The sequence below is a fragment of the Electrona antarctica genome (genome assembly GCF_951216825.1).
Source record: "Electrona antarctica genome assembly, chromosome: 2".
NCBI lineage: Eukaryota > Metazoa > Chordata > Actinopteri > Myctophiformes > Myctophidae > Electrona > Electrona antarctica.
In genome coordinates, this window is record NC_136807.1 from 41,135,115 (window position 1) to 41,158,555 (window position 23,441).

The 23,441-nt window shown below is 45.0% G+C and overlaps 1 protein-coding gene across 1 annotated transcript; it reads left to right on the forward strand.

Moving 5' to 3' along the window:
- Positions 1-338: 338 nt before the first annotated feature.
- rnd1b (Rho family GTPase 1b) lies at positions 339-19,959 on the forward strand. The gene is made up of 5 exons (XM_079491908.1): positions 339-592; positions 1,193-1,280; positions 15,218-15,327; positions 15,787-15,921; positions 16,099-19,959. The coding sequence occupies exons 1-5, from the start codon at positions 473-475 to the stop codon at positions 16,342-16,344; spliced, it is 699 nt and encodes a 232-aa protein (XP_079348034.1). The 5' UTR covers positions 339-472; the 3' UTR covers positions 16,345-19,959.
- The last annotated feature ends 3,482 nt before the right edge of the window (positions 19,960-23,441 follow it).

Consider the following 23,441-nt stretch of genomic DNA (forward strand, 5'->3'; position numbering starts at 1 on the left):
CAGATAAATATTACAATTGTACAAACCAAACTGGGTCTAGGTCTATGCCACTAGCCTATTGCATAATCGGGTCCTGAAATGAAAAGACAATCAGGCTAAATGACTCGTCCACACAGGCCTACTAATTCCCTGCAGGCATGGATACATTTGCTTCTTATAGTTATAATTAAATTAATACAACCATGGGCAAAATAACTTGTTTTTTAATAGACGATTGTGATTGTGAGCAGTTAAAAGTGATAAAAGCTCTGGGTGGAATGGAGCGCACCCATTGGTCGCTGCCGCCGTGTATAAAGAGCCGCAGTGGCAAATTCAATCAGATCATCTGCAGGCATCCTCCGAGCTCCGACGAAACACTGGAACGAACGCGTATTGTTCACACTGGGACAATTTGCAGCTTTTCTCTTTGTGGTATTTTCATTTTTTATTTTAGTATTTTATGTAAAGCATTGGGGCATTTATTGATACAACAATGAAGGAAAGGAGAAATACGCAGCCGTTGGTGGTGAGATGTAAACTGGTTCTTGTGGGAGACGTTCAATGCGGAAAAACGGCGATGTTGCAAGTCCTGGCGAAGGACTGCTATCCAGAGGTATGCGAATGTTCCTCTTATCATGTGTGTGCAGTGTGCATCATCTATGTTATATGATATAATATTTACAAAAAATCTAGCTAGGTTATATTGTTTTGTTGTTTGTGCATGTGGGCAAAATGCTGGTTTTCTTCGGTCAGAGCCTATGTCAAAAATGAAAAGACACCCCGTGTGATGCAGTTGCTTGCAGGCTGGCAATTTTGATGCGCAATTCTAAAAGATTTCATTATTTATTCCGCATAGGCTATACTACCTATATCCTATATGTTTTATTATTTTCGCGCCATTTAAAAACATGTTCTAGACTATATTCCTTTCGCAATGACGCTATAATAGCCTGCCCTATACGCGTCATTGCCTGTAGCAGCTATTTATAGCCGTAGAAATATTATTGAACAGAAATCCAATGGATGAATCATAAATTGACTATGTTCATCCCAGCTTCCCAGACGGCTATATTTGTTGGGCTACTGCTACATTCTTACCTGTTGTGGCACTGTGTGTGGCAGCCAACTGAGCCAAGGAAGGATGCGGGCTGAGTGACGCCTCAGTCAGCACTAATGTAGTAGTGACACCATGTTGCTAATTGCCCCACCACAGACATACGTGCCAACGGTGTTTGAGAACTACACGGCCTGCCTGGAACTGGAGGAGCAGCGAGTCGAGCTCAGTCTGTGGGACACGTCAGGTAACTGTCTGTCTGTCTGTCTGTCTGTCTGTCTGTCTGTCTGTCTGTCTGTCTGTCTGTCTGTCTGTCTGTCTGTCTGTCTGTCTGTCTGTCTGCCTGCCTGCCTGCCTGCCTGCCTGCCTGCCTGCCTGTCTGCCTGCCCCCTCCCTCCCTGCAGCATGGAATGTAGGCTATATGCGCTTTGATCTGAGACGCATCTGTAGACTGTCTCCATCTCCAACTGAGCTATAGTAGACTATAGGGTTGATGATCCGGTCTGCTGGTCTAGTAGGCCAGTGGTTCTCAACCTTTTCAGACCACGACCCCCCCAAAATAATCATTAGGCCTATGTGAACGGAGGGCTGGGGGGCCCCCAGTGGCCCCCACCCTGACAAGCACTTATAATTATAGGAGTTGGCATTCCGTATTTTGTTTGACTCAGTTCCAGAGATAAATATTGTGAAAATAGCAGATCTACTGAGCTTGTAGATCTGCTATTTTCATTTGCCCCTCATTTGCCCTGCTATTTTTTTTGCCCCTTTCATTATTATCTTACAATTTGGCCAATATTTGACTGTTTTTGTCCTGCTTTGAGTGTTTGTTTAAACACAAACATTGTGTAAACACAAACATTGAAGACGAAGGTGAGGACGCAAATTGTGATTGGCCGGAATGAGATGATGTATGATGATAAGAACACTTCACATGGGTGTGATTTTTGAGTGGTGCAACCACTCCTATAGACAGCTATGTGTGTCCCTGGGTCCCGTGGCCGTTGTTTGCGTTAGTTTCCGACATTCTGTGCGTGGTTCAATGACTGTGTTTTGTTGTCGCTTTCCTGCTGTCCAATACATAACATTAGCAGCTGTTGCTTCGACTCGAGGCTGCCGCTGCGGTCGTACAGCTTGCTCGCTGCGGTGCGGAAATCAGCCCTTTTGCGGTGCGTGTGGCATAGATTAGGAGGCCGACGAGGGAGGTGGACGCTTTTCAGACAGGGCATTAGTCCGACATTCATCCGCATGTCGGACTAGCGTCTGCTCCCGTGCTTGTGGTTATGGTTAGGTTAGGAGATGAGGTGGGTTGTCACCCGGCAGACAATCATACTACACTTCCATTGGCTTAGGCAGCGTGTGTGGAAGCCAATCAGGCTAGGCCGTTGCCTGTCAGTATGACTAGGTGGTGACGATGTCGTCTACATTTCATGAGCTTTCATTGGTCAGGTTTCACGTGATAAAAAAAGAAAGAAAAAAGAAAAACGCTTCAACTGGAGTGAATGGCACCCAACAAAATTAAACATCACACATGGTAAAACATATTTGACAATTCTAGAATAGATGCATAAATGTGTCTCAGGAGGAGTAGACACACACACACACACACACACACACACACACACACACACACACACACACACACACACACACACACACACACACACACACACACACACACACACACACACACACACACACACACACACACACACAAATGGACAATTCTACCGTACAATTAATGTCTCATCAGTAAATACCGGTAGTACAAAATCACCCACAACCCACCTCACCCCTTCTCAACCCACCCCACCTCACCCCTTCTCAACCCACCCCATCTCACCCGTCATCCCATTGAGTGCCAATCATTCAAGCCAAGTTGAAGTGTTTTTTTTAAAGCTTTGCTATATTTCATGGTCTAAATTAATTTAGGTTCACTGAGGGTTAATGTAAAAATCATTGAAAAAGTAGTGCCCAGATGTGGAAACAAAATTCATTTTCTAGGTACTTTTTCTTGGTTCACCAACGGCCTATAGAGAATGAGCGAGCTGATACGCGTACGTGTGTGCGACTGCGTGAGTGAGGTGTGTGCGACTGCGTGTGTGTGTGTGTGTGTGTGTGTGTGCGCGTGCGTGCATGCGCAAATGGCCACATGCACAATGCACACAGACCTGTAAGGGTCTACTTGGCTCCTAATTATCTTTTTTATTCCTATAATTTCTATCCCACGATTTTGCAACCCATTTTTTTTCACCCAGTGTCAATTATCTATGTAATCCTGGGCTGGCTGGGGGGAGGTAGTTTAGAGACCAGGATTACTGCATGTTTTTTTTGTGGGGGTACCTACCCTAGGGGACACGGGGAGAACATGCAAACTCCACACAGAAAGGCCCTTTCGCCAACCCCGCCTCGGGTATGGGCACTGATGACGCGGAGGAGGGAACACGCCCCCAGCACCCACAGCGTCCCCAGCGGGAATCGAACCCAGGACCTTCTAGCTGTGAGGCGACAGAACGACTGTGCCACCCTAATTATCAAACATTAGCTGGGTGACCCCCTGGAACTCCCCCAAGGACCCCTGGATGACCCAACTTTGTGAACCATTGCTCTAGTCTAGACCACACTGGTTAATTAAAACAGAAAAAAAGGCTTTCTGCAGAATGTTTGGTGATGCAAGGTTAAGTTGAGCAGAATTTGGTTGAGTTTCGATGATGTTGCTAGGCCTCTTGGTTTGAAATGGCTCACATTATTGTGTAATTGTAGGGTGATGTGTTCAGCTAAAGTTAAGAAGCATTGCTTCTTTTACTGTGCGTAACAATGAACAAAGACAGTAATGTATGGGCAGAGACCATGGACCTTAAGGCAGGAATCAATAGCAGATACTGTTATTGACTGCTTAGGCCCCCCATTGTATGATTTTCCTTTAAATACCCTTGAAGAGAAACAGTTTACAATTGTATACCATATACAAAGGATATTTTCAAATGTGCATTTCAAATGCAAGGTTTTGTGTATGATACGTCATTTTATAAATGATGAACATGCTCATAATCACCATGTCTCATGTGCCTTAAGATGGTGGGGACGCTATACTGTGCTTAATGCTTTCAAAATACGCGCGCATGCACATGCACATGCACATGCACTTCACTGCATTTGATAGCCCAACTCCGAACTCACCATACATCGCATTTGAAATGGCTTGGAACATTGAATGGGGAATAATAAAGATCTGAAAGCACATTCCCTTCAGCTATTTGAGACAAATATGCCTCAGTGCATGCAGGCAGATCATCACTGCTTCAGTAGTAATTATCTACTATCTAAACTTTAAGCTTGAGATCCTAAAGAGAAATGTCATGTCTCTCCTGGACTCAAACTAGCGACAAACAAGCTTGCATCACGTCGCTATGTGAGTTTGTAGATCTGCTATTTTCACTACCTCTTAAATTGTTCTTTTCTATTTATGGAATTATTTAATTTTCTTCCACACGGAAAATACAATTTGTAACCACGATCATTGTTCGTTTAGTTATGGGCCATTGAATAAAGCTTATTTCGACCAAAAACGGGAAAAGCCATTCATACTTTGGCAAAAAGAGCACGAACTAACGTAATAAAGGAAAACCCTGAATGGCAAGTTAACTCGTCAATGGCAGTGAATGTTTTAAATGTAAAAGAAGGTCAGTGTGTCACGTCGGCTTGGCCCTGGGGGTTTCAATGGTGTGTGTGCGTAGTGTACTGACCTGGATACAGTAAACCTGGGTCTGCTCTGTAGCACCTGTCTGATTCCCTGCACATCACACCCGCATCCTGTTCAGCATGCATTCCTGTGTATTATACAGGCATGCATGCTGGATGCTGCGAGCATCTTCACTAGGTCACCATGGCTGAGTAAACATTGCCTGTGTACATTCACTATAGTCTCTCAAAATAGACATGTTCTCAAAGCTCTGAAAGTAGAAAATAAGGTGGACGCCACGTCATTCACGCACTTCAGTTTTGCCCTTCCGTCTATGCAGTCGCATTAATACTACTGGAAACCAAATTAGTCGAGGCCTAGCTAGCTAGCTAGCTAGCTAGCTAGCTGCTTAGCGGCTGCTTATGCAATGCATATTCATGTATGTACTGTGAATATATGTGTACAAGCATGCGTGGGCGTGTAAGACTGCCTGCTAAACAGTGAAGCCCTTATGTAACACATGTCACTTGTATGTGATGATGCTGTTTACCATGCTCTCAGCATTTCCTCCATGACCTGAAAGTTGCAACCGTGGCAGTACAACTCATGTAATTCCCTGATCAGACCAAATCCCCCCCCCCCCCCCCCCTTTTTAAATCCGAGACTGGACATTTGGTCTGTCTAGCATGACTGGGTAACTTGGCATGCGGGGAAAGGCCCGGCAACGAGGCAGGTTTCTGGAGCAGACATCTAGTCAGGAGATTTCGGAAATGATTGTGACCTGCATTCTCCTCCATATGCTGCCCTGGGTGAGCCGCACGAGCAGCACAATACAGGGGATTAGGATTGAAAATGGGAACGCTGTGCTGTATTGGTGGTGACTGAGTGTTAGGACTGCTTCATCTGCCCTTCTGTCTGTGCATGAACACACGGCCCGAACCTCTAGTAGTTTAAAAGTCTCTGGCATCGTTTGTCATTCTTTTCTACAATCCCTCCCCCTCTTCTCTTTTGTCATTGTTTTTCCCCCGTCCCCCCTTCACTTTCCCTGTTGCCCTCAACCAACCCCCTCTGCCTCTATCGCTCTCTCGCCTGTCTGGTTGACCACAGGGACCATATTGCAACCCCCCCCCCCCCCCACACACACACATCTCACGTCACTGTCCTGGTGATGAATGACAGGCAGTGAGGGCTAACGGATGGTCACACACCATGCAGTTTCACCTCCTTTACTGTAATCTGCTCTAATTGCACAGAGCTGTGCCGCTGTGGGGCCCCACCATGGCGAGCGGGTCTCCTCGTTATCCTGGTTCCTCTTCATTGATTGGACTGACCTCATCGCTGCCCCTCCCCTCCCTACCTCACGACCCGTGGATTTACTGACCAAAATCAATCCACTGGTTTTAATCAGCCCTTCCCAATCAGACATACGGAGGGAGAGATGGGACAGAGAGTGGGGGGGGAGACCTAAAGCCTGAGTTGTACTAGTTGCGTGCAGGTGTTGCGCACTGAAAATATCAGATCTACAAGCTTGCAGTGCGACGTGTTGTGAGCTTGTCGCTCTGACATTTGTGGTGCGCAACATCCACACGCAACCGCGTAGAAGTCAGGGCCAGGCTTCTTCACACTGTCCAGTGGCTGCAACTCATGATGGTGAACAATGAATCTTGTTAGTGTTGTTAGGGAGTAATAAATACTAGTTTGAATGGAGTTGCTGACACAGGGCTTTGTGTCTCAGCTCGTACACGTAATGATTACTTGCATGATACATGGATGAGATTGATTTGGAATGAGCCAATATCCAATTTAGCTGATGGAACAATCTGTTCCAATCTGTAAAACAGAGCCATCGTTAAAAGGATGATGAAAGGCGTCATGCTAATGGCCATATATCACATATTCAAATGGCTGCCTGGTTGTTATCACCAGGCGCAGTATACTATTTATGTTAGTTTTAGTAGCAGGGACTTTACAAAAGGGTAAGCCTCCCTAGAGGACAGTATTGTTATTAGAGAATAGAAACAACCACAGTGTGAATTAATGTTCAATCAACCATGTGGTCATTTACAGCGTTATGGGCAAGAGAAGGCAAGGTGAGCAGAGAGTTTGGAACAGGAGAGGGCCCATAGTAATTAACATTTATGTTTCTCTTAGCACAGCACATTTCCTCATGTCACATTGGCTCTGTATGCGATGCACCCAGATCACTGTGATATTGCATTCATATCTATTTCGTATGACTCCAAATTTGAGCAAGGTTTCGTTGCTATTCAATTCTATTATAAAATGAAAGTTAAAGGGATATTTAACTTTCAAATAAAATAAACATTAAAAACAATATATAAAAAAAAGAAGAAATATTCCTGAAATATTTCAAAAAGTGTAGAAATCATAGCTATAACCTTAAAATATAGCCCTGTCCTGGGGGACCCCGGTCAACTAAGTATAGGCTATCTATGGGTTTAAGTGGTTAAACAGCATCAGTCTACTCTACTACACAGTTAAATCCTCAATGTTGATTTCTTCATTTATCACAGAGAGTTTACAAATGATACCATATGGTTCCATGTGTAGTTGAATCAACGGCCCCCTGCAGGCGGCCCCCTGCATTTAGCACGAGGAAACCCCGTGCAGCTGGGGTTTAACATTGAGCACAAAAATGCGGAAGTAGATCGTTCTCCCGGGGGCTTCAAAACGCCACTGAGCAACTTCCATCGAAATGAATAGCAGGAGGCGGGGCAGTCCGCCCTCTATCCTTTGGGCTGCAAAGCTACAGTTAGCATCTACAGTACATCTGCAGCATTAGTAATAGGGTGCGTTTTGCGTCCCAAAACGCACTTTATAGTTTTGGGCCGCACTTCACAAACATGCGTGCGTCCACGGGATGCACTACTGTACTCAGTGTACAGTAATAATAATCCACGTGAGAAATAAAAATCGCGGAAAAAAATGCGGTAAAACAAATAATCTACGGACACGATCATTTTGCATGGCCGCATGCGACCTCATCCTACGTTATAAACGATAAAATCCACGTAGGACTCGTTGTAGAACCACTAGTTTGTAAGTTAACAACAACACAGTCTGACGGGCGCCGCCATCTTGCTCAGAGTCGAGCGCTGAGCGGAGCGCAGCCTGGAGACCAGAGCCGTTTAGAGAGAGAGAGTGACGACAACATACCGTTCAGTGACTCATGAAGCTCCGTGAATAAACGGTGAACGCGGTTGTCGCAACTCTCTCATCTACACGGCGCTGCCTCCGACAGAAAGACAGGCGAACATTTTTGAGCATGACAAACAGAGTAGACCCGATTGAATGGGAAACACACATTGTGTACTGTAACAAACGCCGACACTGTTGTATGTTGTGCGTTGTGGACCGGTGCCACCACACATTAACATGCCCCCACCCACCCCCCAAAAAAAGAAGTGCCAAAGCCAACTGCAGGGCAACAAAAAATATTAGCAACCCTATTTTCTAAATCTAACATCATCATCTGCTAATGATGATGATGTGTGCTGCTGTGCACAGCCTACCTCCTCCATGACTGCTTCTACTTAATCTCCAGGTTAGTTTTGTAGCATTCATTTTTATTTTGTATGTATTGTGTAATGTGTCATGAAAACATAAAGATTTATTAACAGTTAAAACTGGCAGAATTATTATAGATTTCATATAGCCAAAATCATATGAAATATGTATGTAGTATGAATGTAGAGGTTTTTTTTATTATAATTTATTTTGCTAGCTTTAGTTATAATAATAATTTCTTCTTCGTTTTCTACATGAATATAACCACATTATAACCATATAAGATGAAATGGGAGTTAAATGCTGCAATTTGTAAAAACGTCGCTGAAGTGGGACTCATCAAATGTCCCTGGGACTCATCTAAAAGACCACCCCTGCATCCCGGGACTCATTACATTGAAAACCTATTTACATCACTGGTAGCCCCACTGCTCCTGGACAGGGGGATGTGGGCTGCCTGCAAGCTACTGTCGTTAGCAGCTGCAGCAGCACTGGTACAAGCTCCTGGGCAGTGTTGATTCCGTCGAATAAAACTATGATCGACTACCTTTTTTCACTGACGAAAACTAAATAAAAGCTAAGCTATGATGACTAAAACTATAACAATATTGACAATTTTGTCAAATAAAAACTAGTCTAAAATGTTAGGGAGGGACTAGTGGAGAAGAGATCCAGTAGAACTAAAAAGACAAGTAATTTTGTGTTCAGTTGTGCTCTGCACAGCAGGTCTACAAGCTCAGAAGATGTTGCAGCGGCAGCGCGACATGTTGTGAGCTTGTAGATCGGCTATTTTCAGCATGCTACCAAGTGTAAAATCAGCCATTACGAAGGCATCAAGGCCCGCCAAAATACATTTTAGTCGTCAAAATCAACTGTAGATTTAATTAACTAAAACTAGACTAACACTAAAACATTTCAGAGGACAAATTACATTTTACTCAAAAGATGACAACACTGCTCCTGGGTACGGAGATGGGGTGCATGGGCTCCTCTCATCCCTAAATCTGTGAGTCACCCCATGTAGATTATTAATCTGTCTGACCTCAGCTTTCTCTCCGCTGGAGATGAGCGTGCTAATGATGTTCCTAAAAAAAGCCTGATTTATACTTTGTTGCATGCCATAAATAGCCTAGGTAGGTCTGCTATTAGTGGCTGTAACACACACACACACACACACACACACACACACACACACACACACACACACACACACACACACTAGAGGTAGACATGCTCACAGATATTTGCACACATACATTTATACAAATTGGCATAGGCATGCTCATGCACACATACTACAGATAATGCACACAGAGAAGTTCATATCATACAAACTAGCCTGGAAACAAGACAAATCTGCCATTGCAAAAAAAAAACCTTATGCAGTGATAGTCTGGCCATGCCAGGCTACACACAAAGAGGCATGCATGAGGGCACTGGCGGAACATGTCAATACCGGGCCGGGTGGGGGCGGGGCTTAGCACAATCCCCCCCAACGTGTGCGACATGATGCATTCTGGTGCGATATAATGACCCACAAAGCTTGACATTATATAGCTTTAAAACAAACACATCCACACAACTGCGGGTCTATAGTTACAAGCCTCGGCTACTGCAGTTTTCTCTCGCACAAATTCTAACCATTTCAGAGTTAAGAGGACAGCACCACAGCGCACAGCGGACCCACTTAAACTAATTAACTAAAATGTTTATAAGAATTGGCATGGAGGCCTAACAGTACAAGCACTATAAGGGCATGATATAAGCAGGCGAAGTGAAATTCAATTAACATCACATTCTTGCAGGCAGTGACAGTAACAGCACTGTAGACTTACCTGTTAATGTTATTTTGGGCAGCTGTTGATGATTTTGAGCCAGCATGAGACGTATACAATGAACTACTTACTTACCTAATGCAGTGAAGGTTCCATGTTTAACATACTTCCAAAGTGTGTACATTGTTTAAGTCACAGATGCATGGTTTTCATGCTGTAAATATGTGAATTTTGGCAAAAAGCTTGTTTTTAATCCACGTGGGTTCTTGTTTACTACTTGGTTAGACTATAGAGCTTGCCGACATCACAACTGTCATGGTAGCTTGGCTACAACCGAAACAGACTTCCTCTTCCTCTTCAAAACAAGAGCCACTTGGCCTGTGCTGTGGCTCAGCGGTCCAGGCACCTTGGCTGGTAATCCAGTCTGGCAGTGTGCCGCTGGCTCGACTCCCGATCCCGACGGCCTTCACTGCATGTCACCCCCCATCTCTCTCTCCCCATCTCCTGTCAGCCTACTGTCTGTCCCTCCATAAAAAAAATGAAATAAAGGTGAAAGCCACAAAAATATATATAAAAAAATAAGAGCCACTTGTAATAATTGAACACTAGTTCTTATTTCTTTTAAGTCTACTACTTACAGGACGTAGATAGACATTTGTAGCGCCCCGAGATAATGCTTTGAATGTGGTGATGATCTGACAGCTGGAAGGCCGGGCCCCTGGAGTCCCGGGCCGGGCCCCTGGAGTCCCGGCCGGGCCCCTGGAGTCCCGGCCGGGCCCCTGGAGTCCCGGCCGGCCCCTGGAGTCCCGGGCCGGGCCCCTGGAGTCCCGGGCTGGGCCCCTGGAGTCCCGGGCCGGGGAACGGCCGTACCCCCGGCTCCCCGTAACAGACCGCTACCTGCATGCAGACATATTACGCATCGGTTCTGGACAATTGTTTTTCTATGTGCCCAATGCACATAATATATAATTTTATTGAGGTATCTAAAGAGCACAGAGTAAGTTTCTGACTGGGCAGGAATTAGTTGACAGGCTAAGCTATCAATAATATTGACAATCTCAAGATAAGGAAGAAACGTAATCTGTGCTAGCCTCTTTATACTGCATACCTCAATAAAACTAGTGTTTGCACCGTGCACAGTCTGTGCACACAGAAAAAACAGGATAGCAGGAAACAATGTGTGATACGTCTTTGTTAATTTCCCTGAATCGATTATTTTAAGGGTCACAATCATTCAAAAAATTGTGTTTATTCATTTGCTTGTCTCTCATTGACCTCAATGCGTTCCATTGTTTGGCTACCAGTTTGCCTACCAGTGTGACAGATTTGCCGGCTGTAATTGCTGGACCAAGAAAGTGGAGTAGAAAACTCCAAATGTCTTTACGTGGCCTTGGCTGAGACCGGGAAGGAGGAGGAAGAGAATGGAAAGGCCTCTGTGTGATGCAACGTCAGACTGCACTGCAGGGAGGCTGACGGATTAATGACAGGGGAGGGTTCTTTTGGATCTGCCTCAGTAGAGTGCACTCCTGCTTTCTCTCCCCCATGGCAGGAACAAGATATTTAAAAATATCTTTAAAAGTCTTGGGCCACTTTGGCCCGTGCGGCTGGCTTGGGCACCTAGGCTGACAGCGTTTTGTGGGATCGAGTCCAGATCCCGACGACCTTTGCTGCGTGTCACCCCCCATCTCTCTCCCTTGGCTGCGTGTCACCCCCCATCTCTCTCCCTTGGCTGCGTGTCACCCCCCATCTCTCTCCCTTGGCTGCGTGTCACCCCCCATCTCTCTCCCTTTGCTGCGTGTCACCCCCCATCTCTCTCCCTTGGCTGCGTGTCACCCCCCATCTCTCTCCCTTGGCTGCGTGTCACCCCCCATCTCTCTCCCTTGGCTGCGTGTCACCCCCCATCTCTCTCCCTTGGCTGCGTGTCACCCCCCATCTCTCTCCCTTGGCTGCGTGTCACCCCCCATCTCTCTCCCTTTGCTGCGTGTCACCCCCCATCTCTCTCCCTTGGCTGCGTGTCACCCCCCATCTCTCTCCCTTGGCTGCGTGTCACCCCCCATCTCTCTCCCTTGGCTGCGTGTCACCCCCCATCTCTCTCCCTTGGCTGCGTGTCACCCCCCATCTCTCTCCCTTTGCTGCGTGTCACCCCCCATCTCTCTCCCTTGGCTGCGTGTCACCCCCCATCTCTCTCCCTTGGCTGCGTGTCACCCCCCATCTCTCTCCCTTTGCTACGTGTCACCCCCCATCTCTCTCCCTTGGCTGCGTGTCACCCCCCCATCTCTCTCCCTTGGCTGCGTGTCACCCCCCATCTCTCTCCCTTGGCTGCGTGTCACCCCCCATCTCTCTCCCTTTGCTACGTGTCACCCCCCATCTCTCTCCCTTGACTGCGTGTCACCCCCCATCTCTCTCCCTTGGCTGCGTGTCACCCCCCATCTCTCTCCCTTTGCTGCGTGTCACCCCCCATCTCTCTCCCTTTGCTACGTGTCACCCCCCATCTCTCTCCCTTGGCTGCGTGTCACCCCCCATCTCTCTCCCTTTGCTACGTGTCACCCCCCATCTCTCTCCCCATTTCCTGTCAGTCTACTGTTCATCTCTCAGGCAGAACCCCCCACAAAAAAATAATATCTTAACAAATCTTTAACTTTGATGTATGTATTTAAAAAAAATGGGACAGAGAATGATACCAACAAACACAAATGGAATTTTCAATGTTTAAAAATGAAACACAGAAGACTTTGCTTACATGGTGTTGAGACAAGAGAAAAACAGCATTAAAGGTCTGAGAGACCCAGACCCCCACCCATTCCCTCCACTCCTACAGCATTAAAGGTCTGAGATACCCAGACCCCCACCCACTCCCTCCACTCCTTGGCAGGGTGACCAATTTGTCAGCTTTAATTGAAACGGCCCCCTCTGGACCCCTGTGTGCCTGGCCATCGATTTGTGCATTTAGATCAGTGTCCATTTAATGCAGAATCACACCCGGCCAGCCAAGCTGGAGGGCACCACATCTGTCTGCATCTGTCTGTCCTCTTTCTATCCCTCTTTCTTTCCATGTGGTGATAACATGGTCACATTTAAGTCTCTTTCTTTCCATGTGGTGATAACATGGTCACATTTAAGCGCATGTCTCTTTCTCACCGGCGAGAAATGTGTTCAAGAGGTGATGACGACCATCGTGCTCTTTCTCCCCCCTAGTTGAAGGTGCAAACGTCGGTGGTCCTCTAAATTCTGCGAGACATTCAAAGGCTAGTGAATTCTGCCGTCTTTACGAGGGAATAAATGCCAGACGATTGGTCTTAAACACATTGTTTGGATAATTCATTCCCGACAACAACAAACATTTTCTTTTCTCCCGGAGAGATGTGATGCAACAAGCATAATACCTTTGTTCCTTCAGAAGCACTGTTTACTTCCTCCTGGACATTGAGCCCTGAGGAACCACAGCTTTGTCATTAACGTTATTCCACTCACCGCTCCCCAGCAGCTGGCAAATTCAATTTTACCCTTTGATAATGTGGAAAATCATTAACTATTTATGGAACTGATCTATATGCACACATGGCCATGTTGTATGTTGCTCTTTTTTGAGGGTGGCTGCCATATTCTGTTCTTTTTTCTTTTACACTGTAAATCAATTAGGCACCTTATGTGATATCTGATGAGTGATTACACCATGCGGTTGGTATCTATAGCCACATAGGGAAGATAAATCCCTAATGAGAATAATATGGAAACCTGAGTAAACATGTTAATCCCCTTGAGACACTGTTACTCTTTCATGTATAATATGGTGTTCATCTCTGGCTGGTGCCGAACTGAACCAGACGTAGCCTGGAAACCAGACCAATCTGCCACAAGGGGAAAAAATCCTTGGGGAGATTGGTCTGGCACTCCTCAGTTTGACTTAAGGCCTATTCATAGTCTGGATTTTTTGGTGGTGAGGTGGTTTGCTCTTCACCGCGGCTTGTGACGTCATGTTGTAGTTCGGTGGTCACCCCACCACCGAAAATCCAGACTATGTATGAGCCTTTACATTTCGCTCACCCCAGAGTTGTGGGTGACCAATCAGAGCCCACTATATCTACGCAGTAATAATAGTCTGGCCATGCCAGGCTAAACCAGACAGGGGCTTGGTGGTGTGGTGCTGAATGGTGATGATTTGGCTGCACATCTACAGTCTCCGACCCTGTTGCTGAACAGAGGAATGTCCTCAGCAGTAGGTGGGCGGGCACTTTGCGGTGTAAAATGATTGATTGGCAGTTAAAGCAAGCCTTTATAGAGGGGTGGGAGGAATGCTTGATGCAGATGGTGGATTCCAAGGCTGTTGCTGTGGTAACAAAGGGACCGGAGGTATTGCGCGCGGAGGACTTTAGGGGGGGGGGGGGGTGGCGGGGGGAGGGGCGTGGGCGGCTTACTTAAGGATTCTGAACATGAGTGGGAGCGTCTGCCTGCCCCGAGCCCCACTGTTCCACTTGCGTAATCCACTGCTAGAGACGATCAATGAGGATTTAGTGCTCGATTGTCATCTTCTTCCCCTTCCGAAATGCCAATAGAGGATAGAGGAGCCAGGAAAGGAGCCGTTTCAGGGATACCAAAGTAAGGCTCAGCATGAGAATTGATGCCTATCAAACATAATCCCCGCTTTTCTCTCCTCTGCTCCTCAGTCTCTCCATTTCCGTCCCCACTCTTCCCAGGCACACGTGGTCACAGCAACCATGCAGCGCCAGATATAGTCTATTCTCAAAATTATTTAATTAATTTCTCAGCCCTGGAGCCAATTGGAGAAACTAATAGTCTCACCCAGGCTCATTAAAATAAACTGGTATGCTTGATGTACCCTGAGCCCACGACCCATTGCAGATCCCATCTTACAACTTATTTGTGTTTAGGCAAACACAAATGCTTAATTTATACTCCATCGTGCTATGGTGTCACACGCTGGAAATAGCAGATCTACAAGCTGCAATGCGTCACATGTCCACCCATTGTGAAAATTGCATTTCGCCGCATGATGCCATCATGTGGAACCAGTGCGCAACAGTAGCATCTAATGAAATACAAATCGGGCTTAAATTGAACTGATCAGCTTCGAGACGATTGAGATGTGTGCATTCAGTTGTCACTCATTCGTGGTGTGCTGTTCCCCTGTTTCATCCCCGTGTCATCCACATTCAATATTTTCTCCCCTTCTTCCCCTTCCAGGTTCTCCTTACTATGATAATGTGAGGCCCCTGTGCTACAGTGACTCTGATGCAGTTTTGCTGTGTTTTGACATCAGCCGTCCAGACACCGTCGACAGTGTACTGAAGAAGGTAATAATGATAAATATAACAGATGTGGGGGGGGGGGGGATAACTCACATATCAACAAAAACATATTGGCATAATAATCCACACAAAAAAATAGCTCCTATTACATTTTTATTTGCATCGATGGTAACGTTTTGAGCCACATAGGCTCGGAGTTAACTTAAGGTTTAAACTACTTCACTTAAGACTGTCTCTGTCTCCAGCCCTCAGTTGAATATTAACCAGTCAAATATTTTTGGTATAATTCCTTTGGATTTATAGAAATATGGCAGACTTCATCCTAATTTATGATTCAGCGTAAAGCGTGCAAAAGTGATATGTCACTCACCAATAACGACTTATTTTCAAATTCCCATGTTCCGATATTGTCTGTGACTTTTGACAGACATCCGCTCATTTCCACACTATTTACAGTGCGAACAGCTTAGTGAATGAGGCCCTATATATTCTATGTCCACACAGTGGAAGACGGAGATCCTGGACTTCTGTCCCAGTACCCGCATCCTGCTCATTGGCTGTAAGACTGATCTACGCACAGACGTCTGCACGCTGATGGAGCTATCCAATCAGAAACAGACACCCATAACCCACGAGCAGGTGAGAGAGAGAAAGTCACGTTGTTGTTTTTTCCCATGAATTCCTTGAACCCCAGATCTACTGTCTCACAACGCATTGCCTCCGTGACACGTGGTGAGCTTGTAGGTCGGTTATTTTCTGTGAGACATGTCATAGACTCAAGTAGCAAACGTTTTCCTCCCTCCCCTTCATGATCAGGGTTCTGCTATGGCCAAGCAGCTGGGTGCAGAGGCCTATCTGGAGTGCTCTGCGTTCACGTCAGAGAAGAGCATCCACAGTGTGTTCCGCACTGCCGCCATGGCCTGCATCAACAAGCTACAGTCTCTCCCCAAGCCCAGCCCCACACGGCGTCTCTCCAAAAGACTCCTCCACCTGCCCAGCAAGTCAGATTTGCTGTCCAGCACCTTCAAAAAGGAGAAGACCAAGAGCTGCTCAGTCATGTGAGTGGGGAGACACCTCCCGCCCCCTCTTCCCTCGGGGTGACGCTCCCCACGTGTGACTCCCAAGCCCCTTGCCTCTTTTGGTCTCGGGGAAGGGGGGGTGGGCACGATGGCTTTATCAGAGAAGGGCTCCCTGCTGAATCCTTCAGCTCACCCCCCCGGAAACCAAACTCCGCTCAGTAGAGGTGGACACCCTGCTGTCCACTTGCTCCTGAACTTATCAGCGCATATTGATTTTCTTTCTCACTACTGTTCATCTTGCCTTCGAGCAAACGATATCAATCAAGGTTTGATCATTAAGCTCTCATTTTCTTTCTTCATGATCAGTTATTATGCAACCTTAATGGCGTGATATCGGCCCGATTTACTATCTTTAGGCACAAGTTGATTTAGTCCAAATTGGAAATATGTGCAACGTTTGACGTTTAATCTTGTGATGATGTAAAATGCCTCTCAGACAATTCAGTCAATATTTTTTCTAATTACAAAAATTAAGTCTAGCATGAAACTAACAGGCATTCGAAAAACGCTATATTCTATATCCCTCTTAATAAGGCCAGCGAGGTGTGAAACGGCACGTCGCTCCCTGTTTAGGCCTGCGGGGCAGACAGGAGTGGAAGGGAAGTGGTACAAAGTAAGAGCTGTAGCAACACGGTCGGAGAGCCTTCCTGTGTCTCATCATCGTCTCTGTGGCGATGAGAGCAGGGATAGAGGGAGAGAGGTGCTGTTAGTGTGGGCTAGTGTGCGCGTGCACACGCACACACACACACACACACACACACACACACACACACACACACACACACACGTCTACACTGTGTCAACCTGGACGGATGGTTGACGCCAGGTTGTGTACTTATGGAGAACCCCACTCCTCAGGCTACTTGTAGACTGAATGGAGGTTTGGGATAAAGAGGTGTGTATACTGTATGTACAAAAGCAAATTAAGATGAAACAAGGATAGAGCAAAGCTTTTATTTTTTTGTAATTGGGGCTTCCAGTGTAGCAAAATGTCGTAGCTGGCCTCTCATTTGAATATAATGATGTAATGACGAGACAGACCTTTTTTGAAAGATGGGACAACAAGCTGTTGTTGTGACCGGAAGAAGTGATTACTGTGGGTGGTGTCACTGGTTACACCAGTCTATGTCTTGTGATGCATTTTGTAAGGAATTCTACAAGTGTAGGATAATGCTTATAAAGAGTCAGGCCGATTTCCAGTTTTAAACAGATTTGTAGCATTACATTGTTGGTACTTGATCAGCAGTGCTGAAATGGTATGCAGTTTTGAAAATGCCTTTTTCATATCATGTTCCCCAAGTTAATTTAAGACCTTTTTGACAAATATGCCTGTGGATTTCTCTCGTTGTCAACAATCCAATGTAGCACTCTTGATCTCTAACTTTACTCTTCCAAGATGACTCTAGTTTCTCTGTTGTACACTCTTAATCTCCTTACCTCCAATAAGCAGCACTTATAGTAGATTACAACAGACATGGAGGGCAAATCTGCCTTTTCCCTTTTAAGATTAAATCTTTGGCTTCATGGTAATGTGTGTGTGCGGCATTGATCTCTATGCTTTTAACCATGAAAGCAATAATGATTTAAGTGCTTGTGATGCAAAGTAACCTGTGTGGCAATAAAAATGCGGCTTTGTGATTATTGTCATGTTATGGCGCTCCGTGGACATCCATGTTATGGCAAAAATGAGCCAAAATCATCTCTGCTGTACAAAGAAGCTGCTGATCTGTGTTTGTCTCCCGTCTTCCCTGTTAATAGCCACTGGTATTGATCATATAACACAGTGAACATTCTCCTCCTACGTCGCACTCTGTGTTTAGGTATATGATGTAAGAGAAAAATGGTTGATGTGTGAATAATGATCAGTATAGAGCAACCGATGACAAAGTGAACTAAATCTGAACATGTATGTGAATAAGGGTGAACAATACAAATTTGAAAATGTTATTTGGTATGAGTTTTACATAATAGTCATAGTAGGGTAGTGTTAGAGTAACAAAACGTGTGGGTGGGGGGTGGGGGTGATGATTGCCAGTGGTAACTCGCACAGAGTAGTAGACCATCATGCTCCTTGGAGCCGCGTGGATGTCACGCATGTCTCTCCTCTCTCTGCCCAGCCCTTGGTTTTCTGTCTCTACACTCTCCTATATTAAGAATACATTTTAAAAACGTTGGAAAACAACAACACCAAAAAGGCAGTAAGACATGTTGAATCAGTCTAAACTGCCTGAAACAAGTTGACCATGCAGTATTATGTCTTCATTGGGGAATTTACTTGTAAACATTAAAATGTCTAAAAATGAACTTGTGAAAAGGGCTAGTGTGTGGGTAGAAAAGGAAAGTCTTGCAGGTGTTATGTGGAATAAGAAGTTCAAATGGACAGGCTGGCCCTGTCCAAAGAAAGCTATTTTTCCATTGCTCGTGTCTTGGTTTACTTTTACTTTGGTATTTAAAAAAAAAAGCTTGACGTGATCCTTGAGTGTTGTGTTTAAGTGTATCTCCCTGGGATGACTGTAATCTAATTGAGGAGCTGTGCACTGCCCTTGGTAGAGGGACTCCAAAGTGCTGATTTGCACAAAGGCCTATAGTCCTATACGGTCCATGGTTCACGCACACACCAAATTCCTGAGCCTTGCCTAGCAACAATTCATCATAGGATAAAGACACGCAGGGTTCGATTTGTTTGGGGGCGGGCAGTGGGGGAATCCTGCTTCTGCTATCACCACCTCTGGTCATTAATCTTTATCGGCGCCGGTGGGGATATGTTTTATGCCTGCTTCTGTTCAGACTGAAATACATGCATTTCCTTTTGGGAAATGTACTGTTAGACTGTCCGATATTTATGTTTGATAATAGTGCAACATTTAATTAGAAATGTATGCCAACAACATCAACCCTGGTGTCCCTATCTTGGGGACGCCAGGGTTTTGTTAATATTTCATTGATATTGACAAAATGTGTCAATATGATTATTTTATTTTTTTAAATAAAGAAACGGCAAGCTCACAACACGTTGCAATGTCAATACCTATAGGATTAAGTGGTTAAGAAAAGGTCCCCCCTCCCCCCATTTTCTTTATTTCTTTGAAACAAATCGAACCGTGCAGACACTATAGATCCTGGGTTGGATGTGCAGATACAGAGGGTTGACTTAACAAGCAGACAGACATCTACATCCATTATAGCTTCAGTTCTGCCTTTATCGCCGGGCCTGATCAGAACTGTCCTTAGTGTTTTCCCCTGGGTTAGGCAGCTCATTGGAGACTTTTAAAAGAGAAAGGGTAGAAGCAGCTCATGGACCATGTCAGTTAACGCGCAGCCTTTGTGTTATTGTCAGTGTGTGGTGCAAATTGGTGCAGTCAACTCAACTCCTAAGCATGTCCTATTAAAGTTGTATGATTGTACATAACGTATCTTGTTTTATAATCTTTGTAAGAATGTCAAATGGTTCCAAAAAATGGAAAAGAAAATGTTATTGTTGTTGAATATTTAGCAATTTTTTGCCATTTGTTACATGTCCAATGTTTACATTGGTCCTCTCTTTCTCTAGCGTTCTGTCTCTCTCTCCCTCTCTCTCTCTCTCTCTCTCTCTCTCCCTCTCTCTGAGTTTAATAAAGCTTGCCCTGTCTGGCACCCTTGACAATTCTTTTGGCTTTTAATTTAAACATTCTGCCGATAAACATCACCTCACCCAAAACCATGCACTTTCTTTATTGGATATAGTAATTTATAACTACTCAACCCACCATATTGAACTTTTTTATTTGTGAGGATTAATGTATCTTAGCTGTAGTGTATGCAATAAAGTTCATCACTGGTGACTAAAAAATGTTGTGATGGATATATTTCATATTTTAATTTCCAGACTGAACCCCCCCATCCCTATTTGGCGTATCATGGTACCTTAATGGTATCAAAATATACCTATAGTACAACAATTAAAAGTACTCATTATGCAGAATTACCCATTTCACTCACATTATTGGATTGTAATTATGCATTAATGTCATCACATTAATGTTGCAACTGGTCATGCTGAGGCTCATTTTAATTACTTTAGCTGCTGAGTGTTTAACCTATTCTATCAGTTACTGTATGTATCTGCAAAGTAACTATGTGTATAAAGTGTCACAAAATTAAAAGAAATGAAAGTAATGTAACAGTAATAGTACCTTAAAATACTTGATTAAATGTACCTGTAATGTAGTCAGATTATTCCAAAACAAATTACGGCTGGTTCAATATTGAATTTGAATTGAGAAAAGTATAAACAAAATAATGTTCATGTCTCGTCTCATGGAATAACACTCCCACCTCCACCACCAGTCTTTATCTCTCAAGAACACGAGCAGCCTTCAAGGACAGATGGAGAGGCAGACAGGCTGTGTGCACTTGGCACACCTTGCTGATAGCAATCTTCACTGCTGTAATGTCACCGCTTTTAGTGGCGCCGCTCTTGCACGTCTACCAAACACACTCCACATCTGGTGGGGTGGGCCTCTACGGAGCCAGATGCTTGGTGGGCTCTGAAACTGGCTTGATGCCATGGCATGTGGCAGCGGTGCCAGCCAACCAACCAGCCCACTTGCCCTGACATAGCCTCAGTTTATCAATGCTGCCATATAGGCTCCCTGCACTTACCCTAATTACCTCCTGTGACAGTGGTTCTCAACCAGTGGTCCATGAAGGGATTCCAGGTGGTCCCCAGCTAAATGATGGAGAGTTGGTAACCAAATCGAGCCTCAAGAGTTAAATTATTGTTAAACATCTGCATTACTTAATTTACAAGAAGTCTACACAATTAGAGAATGTAGAAGAATTGTTATTTTGATCAACATTGCCTGTTATCTCTCCTAACACATCAATACAATACAGCATGGAATTGTGGACAAAATCTTATCCAAGAGGCTAAATCTCATCAAATGGTGGTCTATGTGGCTCAAATGCCGAATAAATAAAGGACCTTGATATAAATGGTTGAAAACCACTGTCCTGGCAGTGCAGTGGGGGCTGTGGGGCATATCTGAAGGTAAAGCCATCCTAATGAAGGTAAAGGCAGCACTGTAGCAACATCTATGGTTTCATATCCTTTGCAATCATCAAAAGTGGCCCTATTTGTTGTGTGCTACAGTGGCACTCACTGAGTCCTTGTCATATGTACTGTACTGTGTTCTGCAGCAGCACTGAATTCTGGTGAAATTCAATTTGATTCTGAGAGAGGAATTTAGTTTGTATGTGGATTAATCCCCTTACCAAAGCATGATGCAAATCCCCCAATCTGCTACACATTTCAAGGGTGTATAGTATGCCACTCCACTTTACACTTTTGAGTAAAACATTTGTGAACACACTCTGTCCTGTCCCACACTAAAGGCTCTGTGCACAAAGACGCTGACACACACCAAAGTCCTTGTAGTGGTGCCGGCCCCCGGGAGAGAACTGCAGAGGGAATCTTGAAAAAGTGGCCCTGCACACGCAAATACTTTATTATTATTTTTTTTTTAAATTTTATCCCACGATTTTGCAACCCATTTTTTCACCCAGTGTCAATTATCTAATGTAATCCTAGGCGCTACACTTCCTCTGCCAACCTGGGGGGGGGGCAGCGGACTGACCTCATGCTTCCTTCTATGCATGAGGAGTCCAAGCTGCTTCTTTTCACTTGACAGGGGACAGTTTCCCCCGGCCGGACGTAGCGCGTGGAAGGAACACGTTATTCCGACCAGTTCCCTTCCCCTCCATCAGGCGCCCCGGCTGGCCAGGGGTAGGTAGTTTAGAGACCAGGATTACTGAATGTTTTTTGTGAGGAGGAGAGAGCACGCCCACAGCGCCCACAGCGTCCCCAGCGGGAATCGAACCCAGGACCTTCAAGCTGTGAGGCGACAGCACTACCGAATGTGCCAAACTGCCCCATGCCAATACTTTATTAGGAGGTTTTGTCTTATTTGTCTTAACCTGCTGCATCCTAATAAAGTATTGGCACTCTGGACTCTGGCTATTGGCGTGTGCGGCCACTTTCTTGTTTTTTCAAGATTCCCCCACACATAAGGCTCACCACCTACAGAAGACTAATCTACTGTATGATCACTATGATGTCAGCGTTTTTTGAATACTTCATAAATGTAAACAGCATGCGGTACTGTTAAGGCATTAAGGCTAAAAGGATACAACACAAAACTTGAATACTTATTGTATTTATGTATTTATATTACAGAAAATGGGCAGACCTGACATATAACAGTAACTTGATAACACCTGAGGTAGGTGGATGGTAGACCATGCCAGCATCAATGTAGGCCCACTCAAACTGGGTGCCAGGGCATGTAAATGGGCCACATACGCTGCTAGTCGTAGCAAAATAGGCCAACATCTGGACAGACGCAGAGACTTCAATTGCCCATTCAACCATGGCTTGTACCTCAGGGTTATAGTTGAGGAGAATTGGCATCACGAGACAGTCAACATTGGCCCTGCATTTGGTGTAAGATATGCCCCTGCCCCTAATGCTTAATGTAGTCAGTCATACAATGTAGCCAAAAGAGCTTGTTGTAGATCTGCATTTTGTATTGTTTTTTACACAATGACTGTTGTACAATAAACTAATCAGGCTTCAAGCACAACCTTCAAAGAGTTCCGTTTCCTATAGGCCATGCACTGACGCCAATGATTTGGCAGATATACAACAGAAATCATTATGGGTATGTGATAAACATATTGTTGCTTAAGATTTGCCGTTGCCCTGGCCTGGGTATCCAAACACAAGCCCATCTGCACCTTGCAGAACAAGGAATGCCCGGTGTTATTTGTCAGTCAATGTGAATGGAGCCACCCATTCTACTCCAACAATACAGCAATATGCTGCATGCTAACAGCATGATGGTGCTGTACAACAAGCAACATGCTGCAAGCTAGTAGCATGAGGTTACTTTATTCATGTGCATTCTGTTTCTGCACAAGCAAGTACCTATTAAAGAGTTGTGTGTAGGCCTACATACACGCTACATTTGCATTAGGATTATGTGATTAAGGGAGCGTGAATAGTATGTGCGTAAATCCGTCTACAGCACATGCACATCTGTA

Coding starts and splice junctions, on each gene's coding strand:
- rnd1b (XM_079491908.1), top strand. CDS start 473: ATGAAGGAAAGGAGAAATACGCAGCCGTTGGTGGTGAGATGTAAACTG. Junction 15,328..15,786: donor TCGACAGTGTACTGAAGAAG/GTAATAATGATA, acceptor ATGTCCACACAG/TGGAAGACGGAGATCCTGGA. Junction 15,922..16,098: donor CACCCATAACCCACGAGCAG/GTGAGAGAGAGA, acceptor CTTCATGATCAG/GGTTCTGCTATGGCCAAGCA.